Here is a 20,352-nt window from a genome sequence, read left to right on the forward strand (position 1 = left end):
AACAGCTTGATGAAAATATCCTTTATCACCTTTGGGAGCTGGCGGGGAGAGAGGAAAAGGAATCAGATTGCATAGAAAAGGCCTTACTAGCCTCCTCATCAGTACTTCAGGACTATGAGAAGGAGAAAAATAAATTTTGGAGGAACACAATTGTTTCCTCCTCATAAAAAGTTTATTTCCAAGAAATAATATGGCTAATGCCTTTAATCTATACTTGCAGGAATAACATCTCAAAATACAATATGACTTATATACTTTTCAACCTAGCATTTGCCCAAAATAAACTCTCAATGATTTTTTTTCACTTTAAAGTAGATGCTATATGTTAATATTGTAAGCCTAAATCCAAAAGCTGAAAAAGGAAAACCTATCAATCTGATATGAAACACACCAACAAAGACAAGATTTTCAATAACTTGCATTCAAATAAGCCAATATTAAATACAAGAATGTATTTAGTGGAATGCCCTAGCACTTGCTAAGGCCTTATCTTATATGCTATTATGAATGATATCAACTTCACAAGGCTTATCTTAGTGGGAAAAGAAAGAATCTGACTTTGATCTCTGATAACAATGCCAAATCAAAAGATAAAACTGTATTTAGTGGGACACCTGGGTGGCTCAGTTGGTTAAGTGTCTGCCTTCCGCTCAGGCCATGATTCCAGGGTGCTGGGATTGAGTGCTGCATTGGGCTTCCTGCTGAGCAGGGAGCCTCCTTCTCCCTCTCCCCCTGAACCCCCCAACCCCATGCTCTCTTGCACACTGTATCACAAATAAATAAAATCTTTAAAAATAAATAAATAAAATAAAAAGATTTCTTAAAAAAAAAAACTGTACTTAGTGGGGAAATAATTCACAGATGCCTAATTCCTTCCCTAAAGAACTCAAGACTTTCAGGGACATAAATAAAATACACCTCTCGCCCCCACAAACCCAATCAATTAAATATTATTGCTTTCCTTTCCTCAAGAAATCTATTATATGTCTATATCTATCTAAGTATATATAGATTCCAACAGATACAGATATAGATAGATTTATGTGTATGTCTGTATTTTTTAAAAAGGGTACCTATTGCAATTGTCAGGTCTCTTCTGAGGGCAAATCCCACCAATCTTTGAGATTCTTTTGACATTATGACAGGAAAGCCATTGTAGCTGGTTTCATTAATCATGTTTTCTATATCATCCACTGTCATATTGTCCTGTGTCAGGACGGCTAAGGGAGGATCGTTCCTTCGAGGTCTCATGACATCAGCAGCCAGGGTGGTATGAGTGAATTCTTCTTTTGCATCCAAGAAAGGGTATCCATTTAACCGGATGTGAGCTTCATAAATGCCTTCCCTACCAAAAGCATCGCCAACCCATTTACTGGTCATAACTGCAGCCATAAGGGGAACAATGTATTCCAAGCCTCCAGTAAGCTCAAAAACGATAACCACCAGGGAGACAGTCATCCTTGTCACACCACCTGAAAAAAAAGTAAGAACCATTGGTCAAGGAGGACAGGACATGTTAGCGGAATTTTTGTGCTAGGCAGTTGAATGCGAATTGTAAATAGAACTTAGTGAAAAGGATTACCATCAAAAACTGCTACTCCTCTCTTAAGACAATCACCACTATTTTAAGAAGATCTAGAGAAACATTGATTTTCTTTGTTTAACACAAAAGACTATTAAAATAACATTTCAAAACCTGTTTACTTCACAGTACACAGCTGACCAACTAAAACAAGCTTGCCATTTTGGTTTATTGCTATAGCAAAGATTAATTTCACTCTTATAAAATGGATTATTAAGTAAAGAATTTGGTGACGCACATCAGAGCTACCTTTTACGTCATAGCTACCAATTTAAAATTAAGCTCATATGTGGGTAGAATATTAACTTAATACACTTCTCTCCTCTGTATCTTTTCAAAATGAGTAAAATACTTTAATGCCTTGTGATTTATGTTAACAGGGTAATATCCCCTTCCTTAGAAAACTCATCTATTTGTTGACCCAAATCATCATTCTGAACTACCATCCGTATGCTGATGCCTCATAAACCACATCTCTCCACTTACTATTGCATTTGCCCCATGTCTCCAACTCTGCATACCGTATCTTATTGCTTGCTTATCTCATTTTCCAACTGTAAAAAGACTTTGGATGAGCCACTGTCACAAAAAACACCACACACTTAAAACCAAAATCCTCTTCTTCCCCCAAAGAGCTACCCATCCCAACTTTCCTGACTCCAGCACCAGCACTACACTCTTCCCGGCAACCTAGACAGTCATTCCAGGTCTATCCCTCTACTTTACTCCAACACCTAAACCCTCACAAGTCCTATCTGATTAACTTTGCAAAATATTTATTTATGGGTCCCTTTCTCAATACTGTCACTATTACCAATTAGTCCAGACTCTCAAGACATGGTTCCTTAATTTTAACACTATTTTATCTTACCTCCTTGACTCCAAGCCCCATTATCTTCAATCCACTTTATAAGCCATGTTCCCAGGTTAATCTTTCCTAAGTACTACTTTCACCATGTTGCTCCTTTGCTCAAAAACCTATCAGGGCTCACCAGTTCATACTGTATTAAGCTTAAACACTTCCTTTTTGTTTTTTAATCTAAAAATAGAAGGGAGAAGACAACTGGAGAAATCCGAATATGGGGACTTATTAAGTGATATTATTTAATTAGTGTTCATTGTCTTTGGTGTGATAATGGTATTGGGATTATGTAGGGAATGTTTAAGAATTAAGGGGTGAAATACTGGGATATGTGCAACTTTAAAATATTTGGCAAAAAAAGTGTACGTGTATCTGTTTATGTTTGTTATGCATATATTTATGTGTGTATATGTGTGTATACATGCTTATACATATGTAAGAGAAAATAAATGTGACAAACTGTTAAAAAAAAAATAAAAATAAAAATAGAAGGGAGAAAGAACCTACTACATATTACGTATCTACACTATGCCAGGCATGTCCCTAGTCAGTTCACAAAGGCTTTTTTTTTAAACTAAGTGACTTATTTTACCTGGCACTGTGCTAACAGCTTTACATGCAGTTGATCTCATATAATCCTCAAAACAACAGTAGGAGGTAAGTAGTTATTATTTCTATTTTAAAGATAAGAAAATAAAAAAGCAAAGGAACATTCCCAAAGTCATCAAGCTACAAATGCCAAAGCCATGACTCTGCCACAGCCTTTTCATAATATGTCTCCTTCTCACTAATCCAACTTCATTTCCCAAAAGTATCCAAAACACACTCTCTACTTCAATATTGTCGGTATCTTCAAAGCTCCATGAATACTAAATTTATCCCTATCCCAATTCCTTTGCCTTCACATGATTACATTCCTCAAAAAAGTCCTCTTCTTTAAGTTCTACTAATCTTAAGTAAAGCTCATGTTCTACTCTACCTGAACTATGTCAGCTCTCCTTTTCTCTAAATTCCTACAATTTTCATAGATTCGGTACTATATTTAATCATTACATAATGCTCACTATTGTTTTCTCAGTTTCGTTCTTGTCTCCCCAACTTGACTGTACTTGAGGTTGGGCCCATGTTTTATACTTCTTTTTGTATCACTCACTGCACCTAGCACTGTTAAAGAGAAAGTGGATAACTACTAAGTAATTGCTACTTTGGTGAAAATGATTCTGTCCCTCACTTTCACTTGATACGATACTTTTGAAGATCAATAATTATATAATTTTGATTCACTGAACAAAAATAAGTCAAAATACCAACTATTATTAAATATCATAACCAAAATTCAGCTGACATTTTAAATATAAAAAGAAATAACTATTTTTCATATCCAAGAGAACACATAGACTCTTAAGTATTCAATGCAGATATTTTTTTTTTCATTAAAACAATAGTTACCTTTTTTCATTTTGCTATAAATGCACCTTAAATGGAGGAGGGCTGGTAAAGAAATCTTCCACTACAGCTAACTATAAGTCACTGCAGAGCCAAATCTAGTCTGACACTTTGCTAGAATGCTAATCTCAGGAAGCATGCTACAGTCGTCATAGGGAAGCCAAGATCCTTGACGATGAAAAGAACAAAAATTTCCCTGGACAAGATTCAAATTAAACCTAGGTTGTACTGAGATGTTTTCTATTACAAAGCATTACACAATATTTAAAAGATGCTAACCACCATTAAATTTTTCCATTAACAAATGTTTAGAGACAGGCAAAATGAAAACTAGTACTACCTAAACACCATATAATAGTAGGACTGTTTCATTTTAGTTAAAGCATTCTCTTCCTCTGGCCTGTACCACCCTCCCCCACCTCACCAACCAAGCATAAATGTGCGGTCACACTTGCTCTTTTCTCTCTCAGATTCACAAACATCCACCCACAGACACAGTTTCATTACCTAAGCATGCAGCAGCACCAACCATGGCATAAAGGCCAGGTGTAATGCAATCAGCTCCAACCTCACACCACTCCTTAAAGATAAACCAGTCGTGGTGATAATACGCGAGCTGTTCTACTGCAATCCCCACAATCCTTCCGGCAATCGCTCCAATGGCCATGCTGGGAATGAACAAGCCTGATGGAACCTGTAACAAACACACAATGCTTAACTGAGCAGAGATCCTCGACTTGGATGCTTGGAACCTACATTCTACAGACTTCTTTCTAACACTTTTGATTCTTTTCACATTTTATTTATATAGCAAAATCCTAGTACAAATAAAACTACAGCAAAATACCGTTCTACTGGTACCTTCTTCGTGAATTCAGTTACAAAGTAACAACATTCTCTAGGCCAAAGAGAAAATAACCCAAGGGTTATTTATCCTTTAGCTCAAGGGTTCCTTAATGTTTTTTTTTTGCTGCTAAAATTTTTATTAGTCTATGCTGAAATGGGAAAAGAAAAAAGGACAATATGAAGCATTTTTCATAAAACAAAATCAGTTCGGTGTGAAGTACGGAACTCCTCCTTTTACTCCACAATTACACCCTCCTACATATTTGTTGTTTACTAACTGATAAAAATATTAGATGCAATTCCTCTCAAGTTGTACAATGTGAAGCGGACAATCTTATCAGGTCCTTCAATATTTTTTAGCGATACATATAAGGAGAAAAATATTTATCGATCAATTAAATTTAATGAAGAAAATAGGAACAGTAAACATCTTAAGCAAGATCATTTAAAGATTAAAATACTAATAGCTCTAAAATGTTCTGGATATGAAATAAGCTGAGCACAAAATAATGGCATGTTGAACGTGGTATCAGGATCATTAAAAGGCTATCCAAAGAGAAGAGATCAAAATATGTTTTACTCCACTGCCAGTTAGGATTCTTCAGCCAGAGCACAGGGCATTGTGGGACTTAACAAAGACCTGCCAATTGTCTCCAGCGTCCTTTAGCTCAACTAAAGATGAGAAAGTTGGGGTTTACAGAAAATCAACTTACGTAGAAACAGGAACTTCTGTAGTTGCTCTAACTTGATTCACTATGAAAAAAATTTTTAACTTCAAGATTTTTCTATTATGTAACTCTTATACCCAGTAGACTAAATAGAGAACAACAGAAAAGAAAGAGACCATATTTCAAAAACTATCATTATGATTTTGTTGACATTAAGGTGTTATTCCACATAATTTACATCTGCAAAAGCATATTATCACTAGTGAATATTAATTTAAAGAACAATTAGCTGACATTTGATCCTCATACACAGCACTGACCGTCATGTAAGAAAATGACATTTACTGGCAAATCACTAAGTAATTAATGTTATTCTCACTTTTGTACATTCAAATGAAGCAATGTGCCAGGGCACTGGATCTAGCTCCCTTAGATCCTTGATGGTAAAAGACATGGTATTCACAGGCTAGTAATTTAACAGAGCCTGCAGTGTCCTTTCAAGCTAACACCCTATAGTAGCATGACAGGCGGAGTAATGGCTCCCCAGAGTTTTTCTATATCCTAATTACTATGAATTCCTTATGTTACACAGTAAGGAGGAATTAAGGCTGCAGGTAAAATTAAGGTTAATCAGCTGACTTTAAAACAGGAGATTATCCTGGATTACCTGGGTGGGCTCAAAGTAATCACAAAGGTTATTTTAAATGCGGAAGAAGGATTTAGAAGAGTTAGTGTCAGGATAATGAGATAAAAGAAAGACCTAACTACCCATTGCTGGCTTTGAGGATGGGAGAAGGGGGCCATGAGCCAAGGAATGTAGGTGGCCTCTAAAAGGCTAGAAAAGGCAAGAAATGGACTCTCCCCTAGAACTTCCATAAATCCCTATGAACACCTTGATTTTAGCCCAGTGAGACCCACTTTGGACTTCTGATCACCAAAACTATAATAAATTGGTGTGATTTTTAAGCCACTAAGTTTGTGGTAGTTTATTATAGCAGCAAAAGGAAACTAATATAAGTGCTTTTAAAATGAATTCCCTGACACTGCTCCCATTAAGAGGTAGGCCTGTTACTGCCCACACAAATAGAAAGTAACATGAGGCATGGTACATGACTTCCCTGGCCAGGTTAAAAATGATCCTCTTGGGACAAGGAGCTACCATGTAAGAAATCTAAATGCCCATAAGGCACCAAGCTGGAAAAAAACCGAGAGACAGACAGAGACAGAGACAGAGAGAGAGAGATGTTCCAGGAGCCCAGATGTTCCAGACCCAGTTGTCTGAGTCTTCCCAGCCCAGGTGGTAGATGACCAGCCTTAGCCATGTCTGATGACATGTACGACAGACCACAAACAAAACATGCCCAGTTGAGTCCTTCCCAAATTATTGAGTGAATATCAAGAGCAAAATAAATAGTTATCTTAAATTGCTAGGTTTTGGGGTAATTTGTTACACAGTAACAGATAACCATGTTCAACAATATATCCGAAGGAATTTTTATTCATTATGTAAAATGAAACCCAAAAGATAAGAACTTTTTCAGCATACATTTATGAAATAACCACCTTTAGATAAACATTTCACTGCTCATTTCACACACAAGTTTTAAACATGACAAAATTACTTAACTAACACCTCACGTTAGCACTTACCTTGATACCAAAAGTGAATACTGTCATGATAATTTTAAATATGAGTGCTAAGCATAACTGCCATATAGCTGAATATACTCCAAGGCCTGCTGGACGATCAGGAATATCATCAACAATCTTACTGGCATTCATGTCATTTCTGTAGTCACAAAGAGAAGAGGATTCCAGAGGACCACAGTCTGTAAAAAGCTCTTTGATCAGCTCACTGGTGTTGAGCCTGGTATACGGATTAGGGAAGGCTATCACCGCAGTAATGGCAGCAACAACAATGACTTCAAGAACAGGATACTTTCCGAATCTGGTGGATTTGCGGCGACGACACCAGGCAATATTTGCCCTAATGAAAAAGGCTCCCCAAAGCCCTCCAAATACCCCGAGGAGAATAAAAGGGAACAGTTCAAAAAGGTACCATGGTGTGTGATACTCCACATAAAAAAGGACCAGACGGCTGTTACCAAATGGATTGATGGATCTCAAAACAAATGCAGCCACTAAAGCAGCAAAAAATGATCTCCATAAAGTTTTAAGAGGAAAGTAATAGCTAACCTAAAAAGAAAAAGAAAAATTAATGCTATAATTTTATAAGATGTTTCTGATATCTTATAACTTGAATATCATCGTCTAATTTTTGCTGCAGCTAGCGTTTACATATAATAGATTTTACTGTGGTAAGAAAAAAATCGATGTTTTATTAACTTTGGCTATCACATCATTACAAGTTCCCAGTATCAACGGATCAAAATGTTTAGTAATTATTTCAGATACCTAGCATTGTTTCATTTTCAAAATAAGTTTCACCTCATGTAGTGAAGAATAAATGCACCATCACCAACTCTTATGAGCTCATAAAGAAGTATCTAATTTGTCTCTTCTACATTAAAGAAAAAAGAGGAAAAGAACACAAACTGGAAAAGCAAATTTTAAACCATTCCTAGCCACATTTTTGTGTAAACATGTAAAAAGTCTTAAGCACCAATGAGAAAACAAAAACAAAATATGCCACTGATGCAACTAAAATAATTTTCTTAAACATCAATAACTACCCCAGAAATAAGCATACAAACTCACAATTTAGAAACTGATTAAAACTTTTTAAATAAAAACATGGGCAATAATATAACAAACAGTGGTTAAATAATTTCTACTAAGCCAAATCCATCTCTGCTTACTTTTAAATATGTCAACAAAGTTTAATTTTAAATAAGCACTTAATATTTATACATGAATAATATTTTTAAGGTTTTTCTCAAGGTAAAGAACATATGTAATATATTAATCTATAGGTAAGAATAAGTGAAAAGTAACTTTACAAAGTTAAATCTGAAAACTTAAAAACACAATCTGTATCTATTACACTAGCTATATAACAGAAAAGCGTGCCAAAATATATTTGTAATGGTAATTATGCATAATGTTATAGTTGCTGTTTTCTTTACCTACCTCTTCCAGGCTAAAAAGAACTCCTCCAATTGGTGCACCAAAAGCTACAGAAACCCCTGCAGCTGAGGCAGCTGATAGCACCTAAAAAGAGAATTTGGCATATTTCATTTATTCTTATAAATTCAAATATACCAAATAAAAATTCTTCCTGTTGCCTGAATTTTTGAAATGCCTCTCCTGAAGTTAACTCACATGTCTACCCCTTCTCCCCAAGCAGAGGCCATTATTTATTTCCTCTAAAAAGATATTTTTTCTCTTCTGCTTTAACTGAAAGGTCATTCACATGTTCGATATTCAATTAAAAAACATTTGTGCAAGATACACTAATGTAAATAGAATGCAAAGAAGAAAAAGGCAATGCATACACACAATTCTCAAGATGTTTGGGAAGACCAGTAGAGAGAACAGTAACTGGGGTTTAGGGGGAGTTTTTTTTCTTTAAATAATTTATTCATTTATTTATTTTATTTGAGAGAGAGAGAGTGCGAGAGAGAGATCATGAGTAGGGGGGAGGAGCAGAGGGAGAGGCAGACTCCCCACTGAGCAAGGTGCCCAATGTGGGGCTCGATCATGACCTGAGCCGAAGGTAGACGGTTAACCAACTGAGCCACCCAGGCGCCCAAGGATATAATTTCTTCAGATTTTAGAGCTAACTGCTTCACCATTAATAATTAATGTTTTCTATGTAAGCTCTATACCAAATGTAGGGCTTGAACTCATGACCCTGAGATCAAGAGCTGCATGCTCTACTGACTGAGCCAGCCAGGTGCCCCTAATAATTACTGTTTTCTAAATCGTAGTAAAATATCTAGAGAACTTAAAACCTATTGAGTTACCTTATTTCCACTACTCTAAATCCTCTGAAAATACCGCTACTGCCAATTTGGAAAGCCTCATTCTAAAGCAAAAACAATGGCTACCCCCTTACGAGGTGGTCTTTCCAAACTGGAACCCTACAATAAAGTTAAAGACGACAAAAATATCCACAAACGTTCTTACAGATTCTCTCTCCACCTCCCCAGTCTGTCACTTGGACATTGCCCATTTCCCACCAGTGTGAAGCCAACTACACATATACGTTCATTGGACATTTATATTGTAATTACTTTTCTAAGAGTCTTTATTCCCTTCAATGTTTCATTCCAGTAAATATCTGAGGGTACCAAAGCATTTCCCCAAATGGTCAAGTTTTACATTTATGAAAAAGAAACTGGAAATAATCAAAATTAAATTATATATAATTAAGACCATGATCTCCATTATCAGGCTTCTGTTTGGCAAATTAGAAATAAGCAAATACTTAATTTTAATTAAATTGTACTTGGCTAGGGGCGCCTGGGTGGTGCAGTTGGTTAAGCATCCAACTCTTGGTTTCGGCTCAGGTCTGATCTCACGGTTGTGAGATGGGTCCCCATGTTGGGCTCCACTCTCAGCGAGGAGCCTGCTTGTGTTTCTCTCTCCCTCTCCCTCTGTTCCCACCCCTGCTCTCTTGCTCTCTCTCTCAAATAAATAATTAAAAAAAAAAAAAATTGTACCTGGCTTTAAGAATGCAGACTCTGCTTATATGGGGGAGGACAGCAAATTTAATGATTTTGTTTTTTCCCACTAACAGGATTGTAGACAACACATTTAACTGAATTCTCTGATTGTACATTTAATATAACAGAATTTTACATCAAGCTAACACCCAGTACTTATAACTCACACACACATTTTAATGTTTTATAAATATCAAGGAATCATTTAATTAAAAATGTCAAGGAAGTGAACATAGGAAGAAAGCCAAAATATGAGGCCTTCATGTTTTCAACTAACAAGTAAACTCCAGCCATTATATACTAAGGTGAACAAAGTTAATGTCATAAACATTACTAATCATCACAGTGTATATCTTAAAATTTAAGTGAATTTAATTTCTATGGCATTTTCTAATAAATTACATTTTGCACTTAAAATGAATAAATAAAAATAAAAATCTTACCCCCAAATGTCAAGGTACAATAGCAAGTAAAGGAACTGCACTGGAGAGACAAATGCTATACCTCCATTTTAGCCCTAATTTGCTATGCTACAACATAGTTTTAGGTTCTGTTTTGTTTTTAACATACACACATATCCACAGTCACAGAAATAGTAGTAGTAGTAAGGAGTACAGACTTTGGAGTCAGAGAAAAATAAATTTTAATCCATACTCTGACACTCTGCTATGTAATCTTGGACAAGTTAGCAGCTCTATGCCCTAATTTCCTATCTATAAATGGGGACAAGAGTGCCAAGTTAAGAGGATTATTGTGGATTTAAATTTTAAAATGCAAGGACTTGTCACAGAACCAGATACAGAGTAAGTAATCAATAATGTTAGCTATTCGTATTAGAGCATAGTACTAGAATCACAATTATCATTCAGAGATGGAACTATGATGGTCTGAAGTGTTCCTCTTTCAGACTACTGCCACTGTACGAACAATGTTTTAGTACTAACACTAAATGAAAGAGAAATCATTTCAATTGAAGAATCAAATAGCTTGATAAAAATATTCTACTTTTTTGCTATAGTATTAAAAACAACAGGATGAAAAGTCCTGTGCTAGGGTCAGAGACCTCTGAGTTCTCAATATTTAATTATATAAAAATATGATATCTTGAAAACCCAAAGCACTCTGTACCACCTTGGCCTACAGATTAGATTGGGAACACAAGAAGGGATTGGGCTCCCAAAGTGTAAAGCTAATACAAAAGGTCTCAGGAGCCCATTTTTCTTCTAGAAAATATCCATAGCAATGTACAAAGATTAGGGAACTCTATAATATATAAAGTTTAAAGCCCTCCTAGAAGATCTTGGGCTGGCCTAAAAAAAAAAAAAAAAAAAAAGGTAAAGGAAATAAATGCTCCTAAACAGCTGAATAAAAAGGAATTCCTATATTCCCTTTAGTATGAATCTCTGATTTAAACCTCAGGAGGTCCTAAAGGCCCTCAGAACATCTTCATGGTGCCAGATAGCTCTCTGCAGATGACACACCTCTCTCGGGGGCATTAGACACTTCCTCCAGAGGAAAACACAGCTGTTAAGACTTCCCAACCCTGGAAAAATACTGATGGTGAGAAATCAGAGGAAAAATAATGTTACATTTGGGAAAAACTTCAGAGGAAGAAAGGTGTAAGGCAAAGCAAAAACAAATGGAAAGAGCTTTGTGAAATTCAACTGAAACCAATGGACCAGGTAGTCTATCAAAACTTCTCTAAAATACTGGAGTAACTGAGCAGCACTGGGGATGGATTCTAGAAAGACATTAGAGATACTCAAAAAGGGGGAAAGAAGCAAACAATTCTCAGATTTGAATCTGAATACAGAATTTATCCAAAAAGTAAAGAGTTAAAATGTGATCTTTACACTAGAAAATTCTCACTAAGTCTATGTAATAGGTATTTATCTGTCAAATAAACCACAAAAGACACTTACCTCCCTTTTTTTAGCTTCATTTGTGCTATACTTTGGAAAGAGGTAGGAAAAAATATTTCCACAGCAACAGGCAACATGTACTAGAGGACCTTCTTTTCCTAAACTCAAACCGGATGCCACAGCCAGTACTAATGTGATGGTTTTAATCATTAAAGTCCATTTTCCCAAGTAACCTCTGATGATGAATCCACTTAAAATAGTTTTAATCTACAAAGAAAAGATTAAGACAGCTTAATTTCCTTTAAGAAACAGGAAAATTTAACTAATTTAAGTTACTCTCTTGTTTTACTCACAAAACCACCTTGCAAATATTTTTGGTTAACCATGGAACAATTCACAATTTTTCAAAAGCTTTAACTATTATGCTACATAATAAATCTATATCATATTCTAATTCTCTTCTCAAGCAAGGATTGAAGGCAACCCTATCTCATGAACAAAACTAGAATATAAGGCCATGTTAAAGGGAATACAGACCTGAATACAAGGGTTGTAATTACATAATAAGGAAAAGGTAAATTTGAATATTTCTGTTGTAGAAATATAGTTAAATACATTCAGATATTCTGTGTCAGAAATTAGGATATTTTGTCTTCTCAGAGTGCTGCCATTATGTGTAATATTTTCCTACATATTAAGAAGGATAAGTGACAACAGCTAAATGCTGCATGACATTGCCCCTTATTGAAGACACTCTTAATTAACAAAACTTTAAAAATCACTAAAATTAGGGCGCCTGGGTGGCTCAGTCGTTAAGCGTCTGCCTTCGGCTCAGGTCATGATCCCAGGGTCCTGGGATCGAGTCCCGCATCGGGCTCCCCGCTTGGCGGGAGGCCTGCTTCTCGCTCTCCCACTCCCCCTGCTTGTGTTCCTGCTCTCGCTGTCTCTCTCTCTGTCAAATAAATAAATAAATAAAATCTTTAAAAAAAAAAAAATCACTAAAATTAAGTTTCAAAAGGAAATGCATTAGAAAAAGCTGATAACTTAAGACAGAAAAATTAAGAGGGGAAAGAAATGAATTCCCATCACACCTTTCAATCCTAAGTATATTCTTTAAATTACACCATTCAATTCTGAGTATATTCCTTAAATTACTGATGATAAAAAATAAAACCCAAAAGTTTATACTATTGCCTCACTATGGTCAAATGTTTATTTAAAGTACAAAATGGTTATAAATATTATCTGCCAAATTCAAGAACTATTAACTTATTTAATTAAAAAATAGTCATATAAAAAGAGTAAATATATTCAAATCAGGTTCATAGCAGCAAAACATCAACTAATCCATCAAAGAACTTTAGGCCACATAATACTTTTCCAGCTTTATAACTGAGTTTTCTAATATTTGTTTACTCATGTGCTAAATTAGTGGTGGAAAAAAAAAAAATCAACCTCCCCAGTTAATGATGAAATGACTACGGGGAAGAATTTTTTTGTGATGTCTACAATCAGCTTACATTTTTAAAATTTTCTTTTTTACATTACAATTTCCCCAGAAAAACAACTACTTTTTCCCCCTAAAGGCAAAAAGATCAACATCATCACAATTACCAAATGTTTAAATGATACTAAAATATTGCATGGCTTACCTCTGGAATTCCAGAGCCACAGGCATATGGAGCAAATACTTTTACCAGGGAAACGGCAAGAAAGGCAAAACTCAAGGCCCAGAAGATGTACATTATGTAATTCATGATGTAAGAACCAGGACCCTAAAAGGTAAATCATATAGTATGAATTTAATGTACAGTGCATCCCGAATGCAAGTGCTTGCCACATAAGAAACTTGGGTGAAACTCGTAAGTTTCCTGGTTTACTTCCACAATAGTTAAAGCTTTATATGAACAATATATTTAAGTAAAATCAAAAAACATATTCATATATACAAGGAGGCTTGATCTGTTTAATGTTTTCCTAGCTTTTTCTTGATACCTAAAGTCTTGTTGCCAAAAGTGTGATACACTTTAACTTCTGCCTACCCACAAAACATATTTTGGAAATAGTTGAAGACAAAATTGCATTTGCATTTAGATCTCATTCCACTGTTCTCCTGAAGATCAAGTGAGAAACAGCATACTGCCCATGTCAGCAGCAAATATATTCTTTTTGTTCAAAAATTCAGCTGTAACAAAAATTTTAAAACATATCCTTATATGACCGTGTAACTATATATATTATATAACGTTCTAACTTTTACAATGTTCTTCATTACAGAATGTCAAGAACAGTAATCATTTAAATACTATAATGCTACAAAGAAAAATACATGGATTTCTTCAAGATATCTCCAGTTACGAGGCTTATTTTACTAAACTTTTTGATAATTATACTTCCCGACAATCATATGTTAAGTAGTTTTAATAACTTGACTTCATATTAACTTTGTGATTATACGGATCCTACTGCACTTTTCTACAATAAGAAATATATTTAATGTCATAATTGAATAGACTTGAATGTGACTATATAGTTAATTAATAAAGAGCTTCTAGAAACTTCACATTTTACTTGCTGCAATGTATTCTTCTATTTTCCAATCTATCCTATTACATTTCTTTTTTTTCTTTTAATGCAGTTGCAATCATCTAATATGTGATTAATTCTATAATTAAATGGAGACTTATTTAGCCATATCAATTATTAATTCATCTTCAGACCCAGCAAGACTTACTTCCGCTTGACCTATGATTAGTTCTGCCCATGTTTTCCACTGTGGACATTTATCCCTCTCTTCAAATGTTGTTTCATTAGATCCCCAACAACACTGTTCATGGTTGTACCACAATGCACTAAGGCAAATGCCCTCCTTTAGATCAGTCATCCAGTCAGCAGCAATGTCTATTAATCCAGCCAATGCCCCTGTAAAAACATGTTGAAGGTAGTAAAAAAAAAAAAAGTAAATCCATTTTTTGAGTGTTAAGAACTATCAAGTTAAGAGGGTCAAAGAAAGCTGCAGACTCCCTATACATAAAGGGTCACATAGGGAATATTATATAAATTTAAGATTTTTAAGTCTTAGGTATAAATAAGTTTATATTACTTCCAAAAAAGTACAGATAGCCACTCTTTAATATAAAATGGCTATTCTTTGTTTGAAATTAAAACTAAATACATCATTTAAATTAATTGTGATTTGTAATAAAGGTGTTTAAAGACACTAAAACATCTTTAAAAGACAGCTATCTAGCAGGAGGTTCACAAATCAGGTTATTAAAGTCAAAGTTTTTACTATTATGTTTCAATATGAAACTTAATAAATATACAAATGATATCAATATCATTAAAATTTAATATCCATTAGAAATAGTGAAACTCATAACATTAATGAATTACTGTGACAGACTTTCAGTTTTTTCCTTAAATAACAGAAAATTAAATATGCCAAGATCATTTTAATGACAGAATACAAAAAATATACAAATTTATGGTCAAAATCTAGGACCTTCTCATCATATAAAAAGATCAACAGGTCACATACACAGGGGTCACAAAATTCTTGTGCATGTCCATTAGAGGTATCAGTACTTCCCTCTATTCGCCACATACATTTTAATTTTCCTCATGTTCTTCTAGACATAATCTTCCATGGTGGAAGCTGAAAGTCATTAAAATAGTCCTTAATGTTTGTGTTCAGATCTTCAACTCCTATTTCTTAAAATCTCACACATAGGCACGTTGTGGGCACTTGATAGCATGGTAGTTGAAATGCAGACTCTGGAGCAGAACTGCCTAAATGTAAATCTTTGCCTGGCCACTTACTAGCTACATGACCTTAGTCAAGTTACTAAACCTCTCTCTGTGCTTCAGGCACCTCATCTGTAAAATGGTGGTAACCGCAGTACTTACACCACAGGACTGACATGCAGTTTACATACATGTAAAGATTTTAAGGCAGTGCATGAAGCACTCAATAAACAGTAGCTACTTATTATGATGTTAATATTAAAAGATACTTTATTGTTTATCTGGACCAAACCACGTATTTTACAGACACAGAAACTGAACCCAGAAAGATCAACCAAACTGCACAGACACTTAACGTGACAGAGCCAAGACTAGACTCTGAAGCTTCCTGCCTCCTAGTCTTATATTTAAGATTTCTTGAAAAAAACAAAATAAATACTTTTAAAAATCCAACAGGACCTGAAAAAAACATTGTGGGAAGGAGTGGAGAATGATTTATTTTTCTGTTAACCAAAAAATGATTACATTAAAATTTTTCTTTACCTGATGCCAATCCTGTTAGTGTTACTACTAGCCATCCTGACCATGCATCATATAAGCTTTTTGTCATTTCCCATGCTGATTCTTTCTTTTTGCTGTTGATCTGAAATTAGAAATGTTTATGCTTCATTTTTCAAACCATGAACAAAAGCCACAATTCTAGAATCTAACAGTTTTTTCCAGTTACTATACACAAGACAGTAATCTATAAACTAAATCATGGGAAAGGTGAGCTTGGGGCAGAATCACTATGTCAGACAGCTGTTATACGTGTAAACCAGATGATAAACATTTACCCAGAGATCTGCATTTTTAACAAAACCTCAGGATTTGAGAGCAAGGGGTCCACAAACCACAGAGTTTGGCCTATACTGTTTTAAACTGAATCAAATTTAGCTGATACATAACTTTTATATTAACAGAAATAAGACATTATGGCTTGAAATGTCTGTCATTCCCTGACCATTTTCTAGTCCTAGCAATTAAGTGGATTATAATATTCTTTAAAAGGTAAGGCCAGTTAATAACAGTGCCCATAATAACATGCTCATAAATACAGTATAGAATAGTCATGTGAATAAAGGGCCTGCAAAATTTGTAGGCCTATAAATATGCAGTTATGGAGAACTGTAATCCCATTTATAGGGTCCAGAAGCTCTCTTCTATCACTGTGTAAGGCAGAAGTGTCCTCTAGCAGGACAGGAACAGATCTGATTTCTAGATCTCACTCAACTAAGACACAAGAAGGCAACTCTTCCTCTCTTAGTAAGAATGCACTTTTATTTTTTTCTTTTTTATATTATGTTAATCACCATATATTACATCATTAGTTTTTGATATAGTGTTCCTTGATTCATTGATTGCATATAACACCCAGTGCTCCCTTCAGTACGTGCCCTCTTTAATACCCATCACCAGGCTGACCCATCCCCCTGCCCCCCTCCCCTCTAGAACCCTCAGTTTGTTTCTCAGAGTCCATAGTCTCTCATGGTTCGTCTCCCCCTCCGAATTCCCTCCCCTTCATTTTTCCCTTCCTACTACTTTTTTTTTTCAAACATAATCAAGAAATGGGCAGAAGACATGAACAGACATTTTTCCAAAGAAGACATCCAAATAGCCAACAGACACATGAAAAAGTGCTCAATAGCGCTCGGCATCAGGGAAATCCAAATCAAAACCTCAATGAGATACCACCTCACACCAGTCAGAATGGCTAAAATTAACAGTCAGGAAATGAAAGATGTTGGCAGGGATGCGGAGAAAGGGGAACCCTCCTACACTGTTGGTGGGAGCTGGTGCAGCCACTCTGGAAAACAGTATGGAGGTTCCTCAAAAAGTTGAAAATAGAGCTACCGTATGACCCAGCAATTGCACCACTAGGTATTTACCCCAAAGATAAAAATGTAGGGATCTGAAGGGGTACGTGCACCCTGATGTTTATACCAGCAATGTCCACAATAGCCAAACTGTGGAAAGAGCCAAGATGTCCATTGACAGATGAATGGATAAAGAAGATGTGGTATATATATACAATGGAATATTATGCAGCCATCAAAAGGAATGAGATCTTGCCATTTGCAATGACATGGATGGAACTGGAGGGTATTATGCTGAGTGAAATAAGTCAATCAGAGAAAGACATGTATCATATGATCTCATTGATATAGGAATTCTTTTTAATTTTTTCAAGATTTTATTTATTTATTTGACAGAGCACAAGCAGGGGGAGCAGCAGGCAGAGGGAGAAGCAGACCCCCTGCTGATCAGGGAGCCTGATGTGGGACTCGATCCCGGGACTCCAGGATCATGACCTGAGCCGAAGGCAGTCACTTAACCAACTGAGCCACCCAGGCACCCTGATATGAGGAATTCTTAATCTCAGGAAACAAACTGAGGGTTGCTGGAGTGATGGGGGTAGGAGGGATGGGGTGGCTGGGTGATAGACATTGGGGAGGGTATGTGCTACGGTGAGCGCTGTGAATCGTGTTCGACTGCTGAATCACAGATTTGTACCTCTGAAACAAATAATACATTATGTGTTAAAAAAAAAGAATATACTTTTAAACCTATCCCTAACTAGCCCAAACCTCTTCCACTCTATTAGGACTGTTGCTTTTAAAAGCCATATTCTTGGGGCGCCTGGGTGGCTCTGTCAGATAAGCATCTGCCTTCAGCTCAGGTCATGATCCCGGGGTCCTGGGATCAAGTCCCACATCGGGCTCCTTGCTCAGCAGGGAGCCTGCTTCTCCCTCTGCCTGCTGCTCCCCCTGCTTGTGCTCTGTCAAATAAATAAATAAAATCTTGAAAAAATTAAAAAATAAATAAAAAGTTATATTCTCAGTCTAGGACTTCAGTGCTCAAACCGTCCCACAGTATGGCTACAGCTAGAATTCAAACATCTGGCCTATTTTAAGCCATAAGTCCTCACTAAAAAGACTCAGTTAAGTTCTGGGTTGAATAAGGTAATTTTATACCTTCTATACTATAAGCAACTAATCACAGATACTAAGCATTCTTTAGACTCTGAAGGTAGGTTCATTTCTTTCAAAAATAATTATTAAACCCCATGTTGCTTTTTCTCAGTAACTGTAATGTTTCATATAATATGAGGTAAAAACTGGAAATTATCTAAATGTTCATCAATACTGTACTGGTTAAGTAAATTGCAGTCTATGTAATAAAAAATTCTGCACTCACTAAAAAAGAAAGACAGATGCAGTATTATGCAGGGGGGAGAAGCAAGGTGGACTGAAGTGTGTACAGTACGCTACCATTTATCTAAGAAAAAATAAGCATTTATCATAAGAAAAAATTTACATCCTTGTATTTTTTAAAAATAAAGGGGATAAACCATACAGTTTTAAAAGTAAATCATTATTTTAAGAGGAGGGTGGCAACAGGTTAGAAGGGAAAGGGACTTTAAAACAAAATAATTTGTATGTGTGACCCTAATGGGATAAATGTTAAGAACAAAAACTATTGTAAAAAACAAACAAACAAAAAAAGAAAACACTAAAACTTTTCAGTAAGCACATCGATGGTGATAGTGTTGGTAACATTCTGAAACTTGTGTGTGTATTGTGAAGTAAATCATATGACTATATATGTGATGTTGAGATTTTGGGCATGACTGAAAGATGGTACAGATTTAAGAACTAGAGGTTAAATAAAAGCCCTGAAGTATGAGGTTATGCCTTCAGGGAAAGCATTTATGTGATTTACAAAATAAAGTTGACACCCACACATGGTACACCATTTTTACTTGAAAGACACTAAACTGGAGGGTATTACGCTGAGCAAAATAAGTCAATCAGAGAAAGACATGTATCATATGATCTCACTGATATGAGGAATTCTTAATCTCAGGAAACAAACTGAGGGTTGCTGGAGTGGTGGGGGGTGGGAGGGATGGGGTGACTGGGTGATAGACACTGGGGAGGGTATGTGCTATGGTGAGTGCTGGGAATTGTATAAGACTGTTGAATCATAGACCTGTACCTCTGAAACAAACAATACATTATATGTTAAAAAAACAAGAAGAAGACAGTAGGAAGGGAGAAATGAAGGGGGGAAATCGGAGGAGGAGATGAACCATGAGAGACTATGGACTCTGAGAAACAAACTGAGGGTTCTAGAGGGGAGGGGGGCAGGGGGATGGGTTAGCCTGGTGATGGGTATTAAAGAGGGCACGTACTGAAGGGAGCACTGGGTGTTATACGCAAACAATGAATCAAGGAACACTATATCAAAAACTAATGATGTAATATATGGTGATTAACATAACATAATAAAATTAAAAAATTAAAAAATTAAAAAAAAAAAAAAAGAAAGAAAGAAAGACACCAAACTATGGTTTTTCAGACTTGGGAATCTGACAGGCATCTTCCCAAAAACAAACCAAGGAAGTCTGTCATTTCAAGTGAAATGAATGTCTATTTGTTTCTAATGACAGAATTTGAGCTTTCAAGTAAAACAAGAATTTTGGAAAACTTTTATCTATCACTGTAAGGATGACAGATTCCAAATACTTAAAAGACTTTTCTAAAGAGATCAGGGTTGATATTAACAAATGTGATTTTTTTATATTGTATAATGAAAAGTGTCAACACTTGAAAGAACTGCATAAATCAGTGAATATTTTCCAAATGATCATTGCATGATATGACAAAAT

At 35.6% G+C, this 20,352-nt stretch overlaps 1 protein-coding gene across 7 annotated transcripts in view; it reads right to left on the bottom strand.

Annotated features, from left to right (window-relative positions):
- The window catches only part of CLCN3 (chloride voltage-gated channel 3), a 91,461-nt gene that overhangs the window by 11,827 nt on the left and 59,282 nt on the right, over positions 1-20,352 (bottom strand). For all 7 annotated transcript variants that reach the window (XM_035022710.1, XM_035022713.1, XM_035022711.1 and 4 more), the window contains 8 exons: positions 16,185-16,284; positions 14,629-14,816; positions 13,547-13,669; positions 11,955-12,161; positions 8,495-8,575; positions 7,055-7,600; positions 4,398-4,584; positions 1,074-1,472 (listed from right to left, as the gene is read on the bottom strand). In XM_035022710.1, the coding sequence (XP_034878601.1) occupies positions 1,074-1,472; positions 4,398-4,584; positions 7,055-7,600; positions 8,495-8,575; positions 11,955-12,161; positions 13,547-13,669; positions 14,629-14,816; positions 16,185-16,284 (1,831 nt within the window). The remainder of the gene's footprint in view (positions 1-1,073; positions 1,473-4,397; positions 4,585-7,054; positions 7,601-8,494; positions 8,576-11,954; positions 12,162-13,546; positions 13,670-14,628; positions 14,817-16,184; positions 16,285-20,352) is intronic.

This window comes from Mirounga leonina, unplaced genomic scaffold (assembly GCF_011800145.1).
Source record: "Mirounga leonina isolate KUSES-001 unplaced genomic scaffold, KU_Mleo_1.0 Mir_176, whole genome shotgun sequence".
NCBI lineage: Eukaryota > Metazoa > Chordata > Mammalia > Carnivora > Phocidae > Mirounga > Mirounga leonina.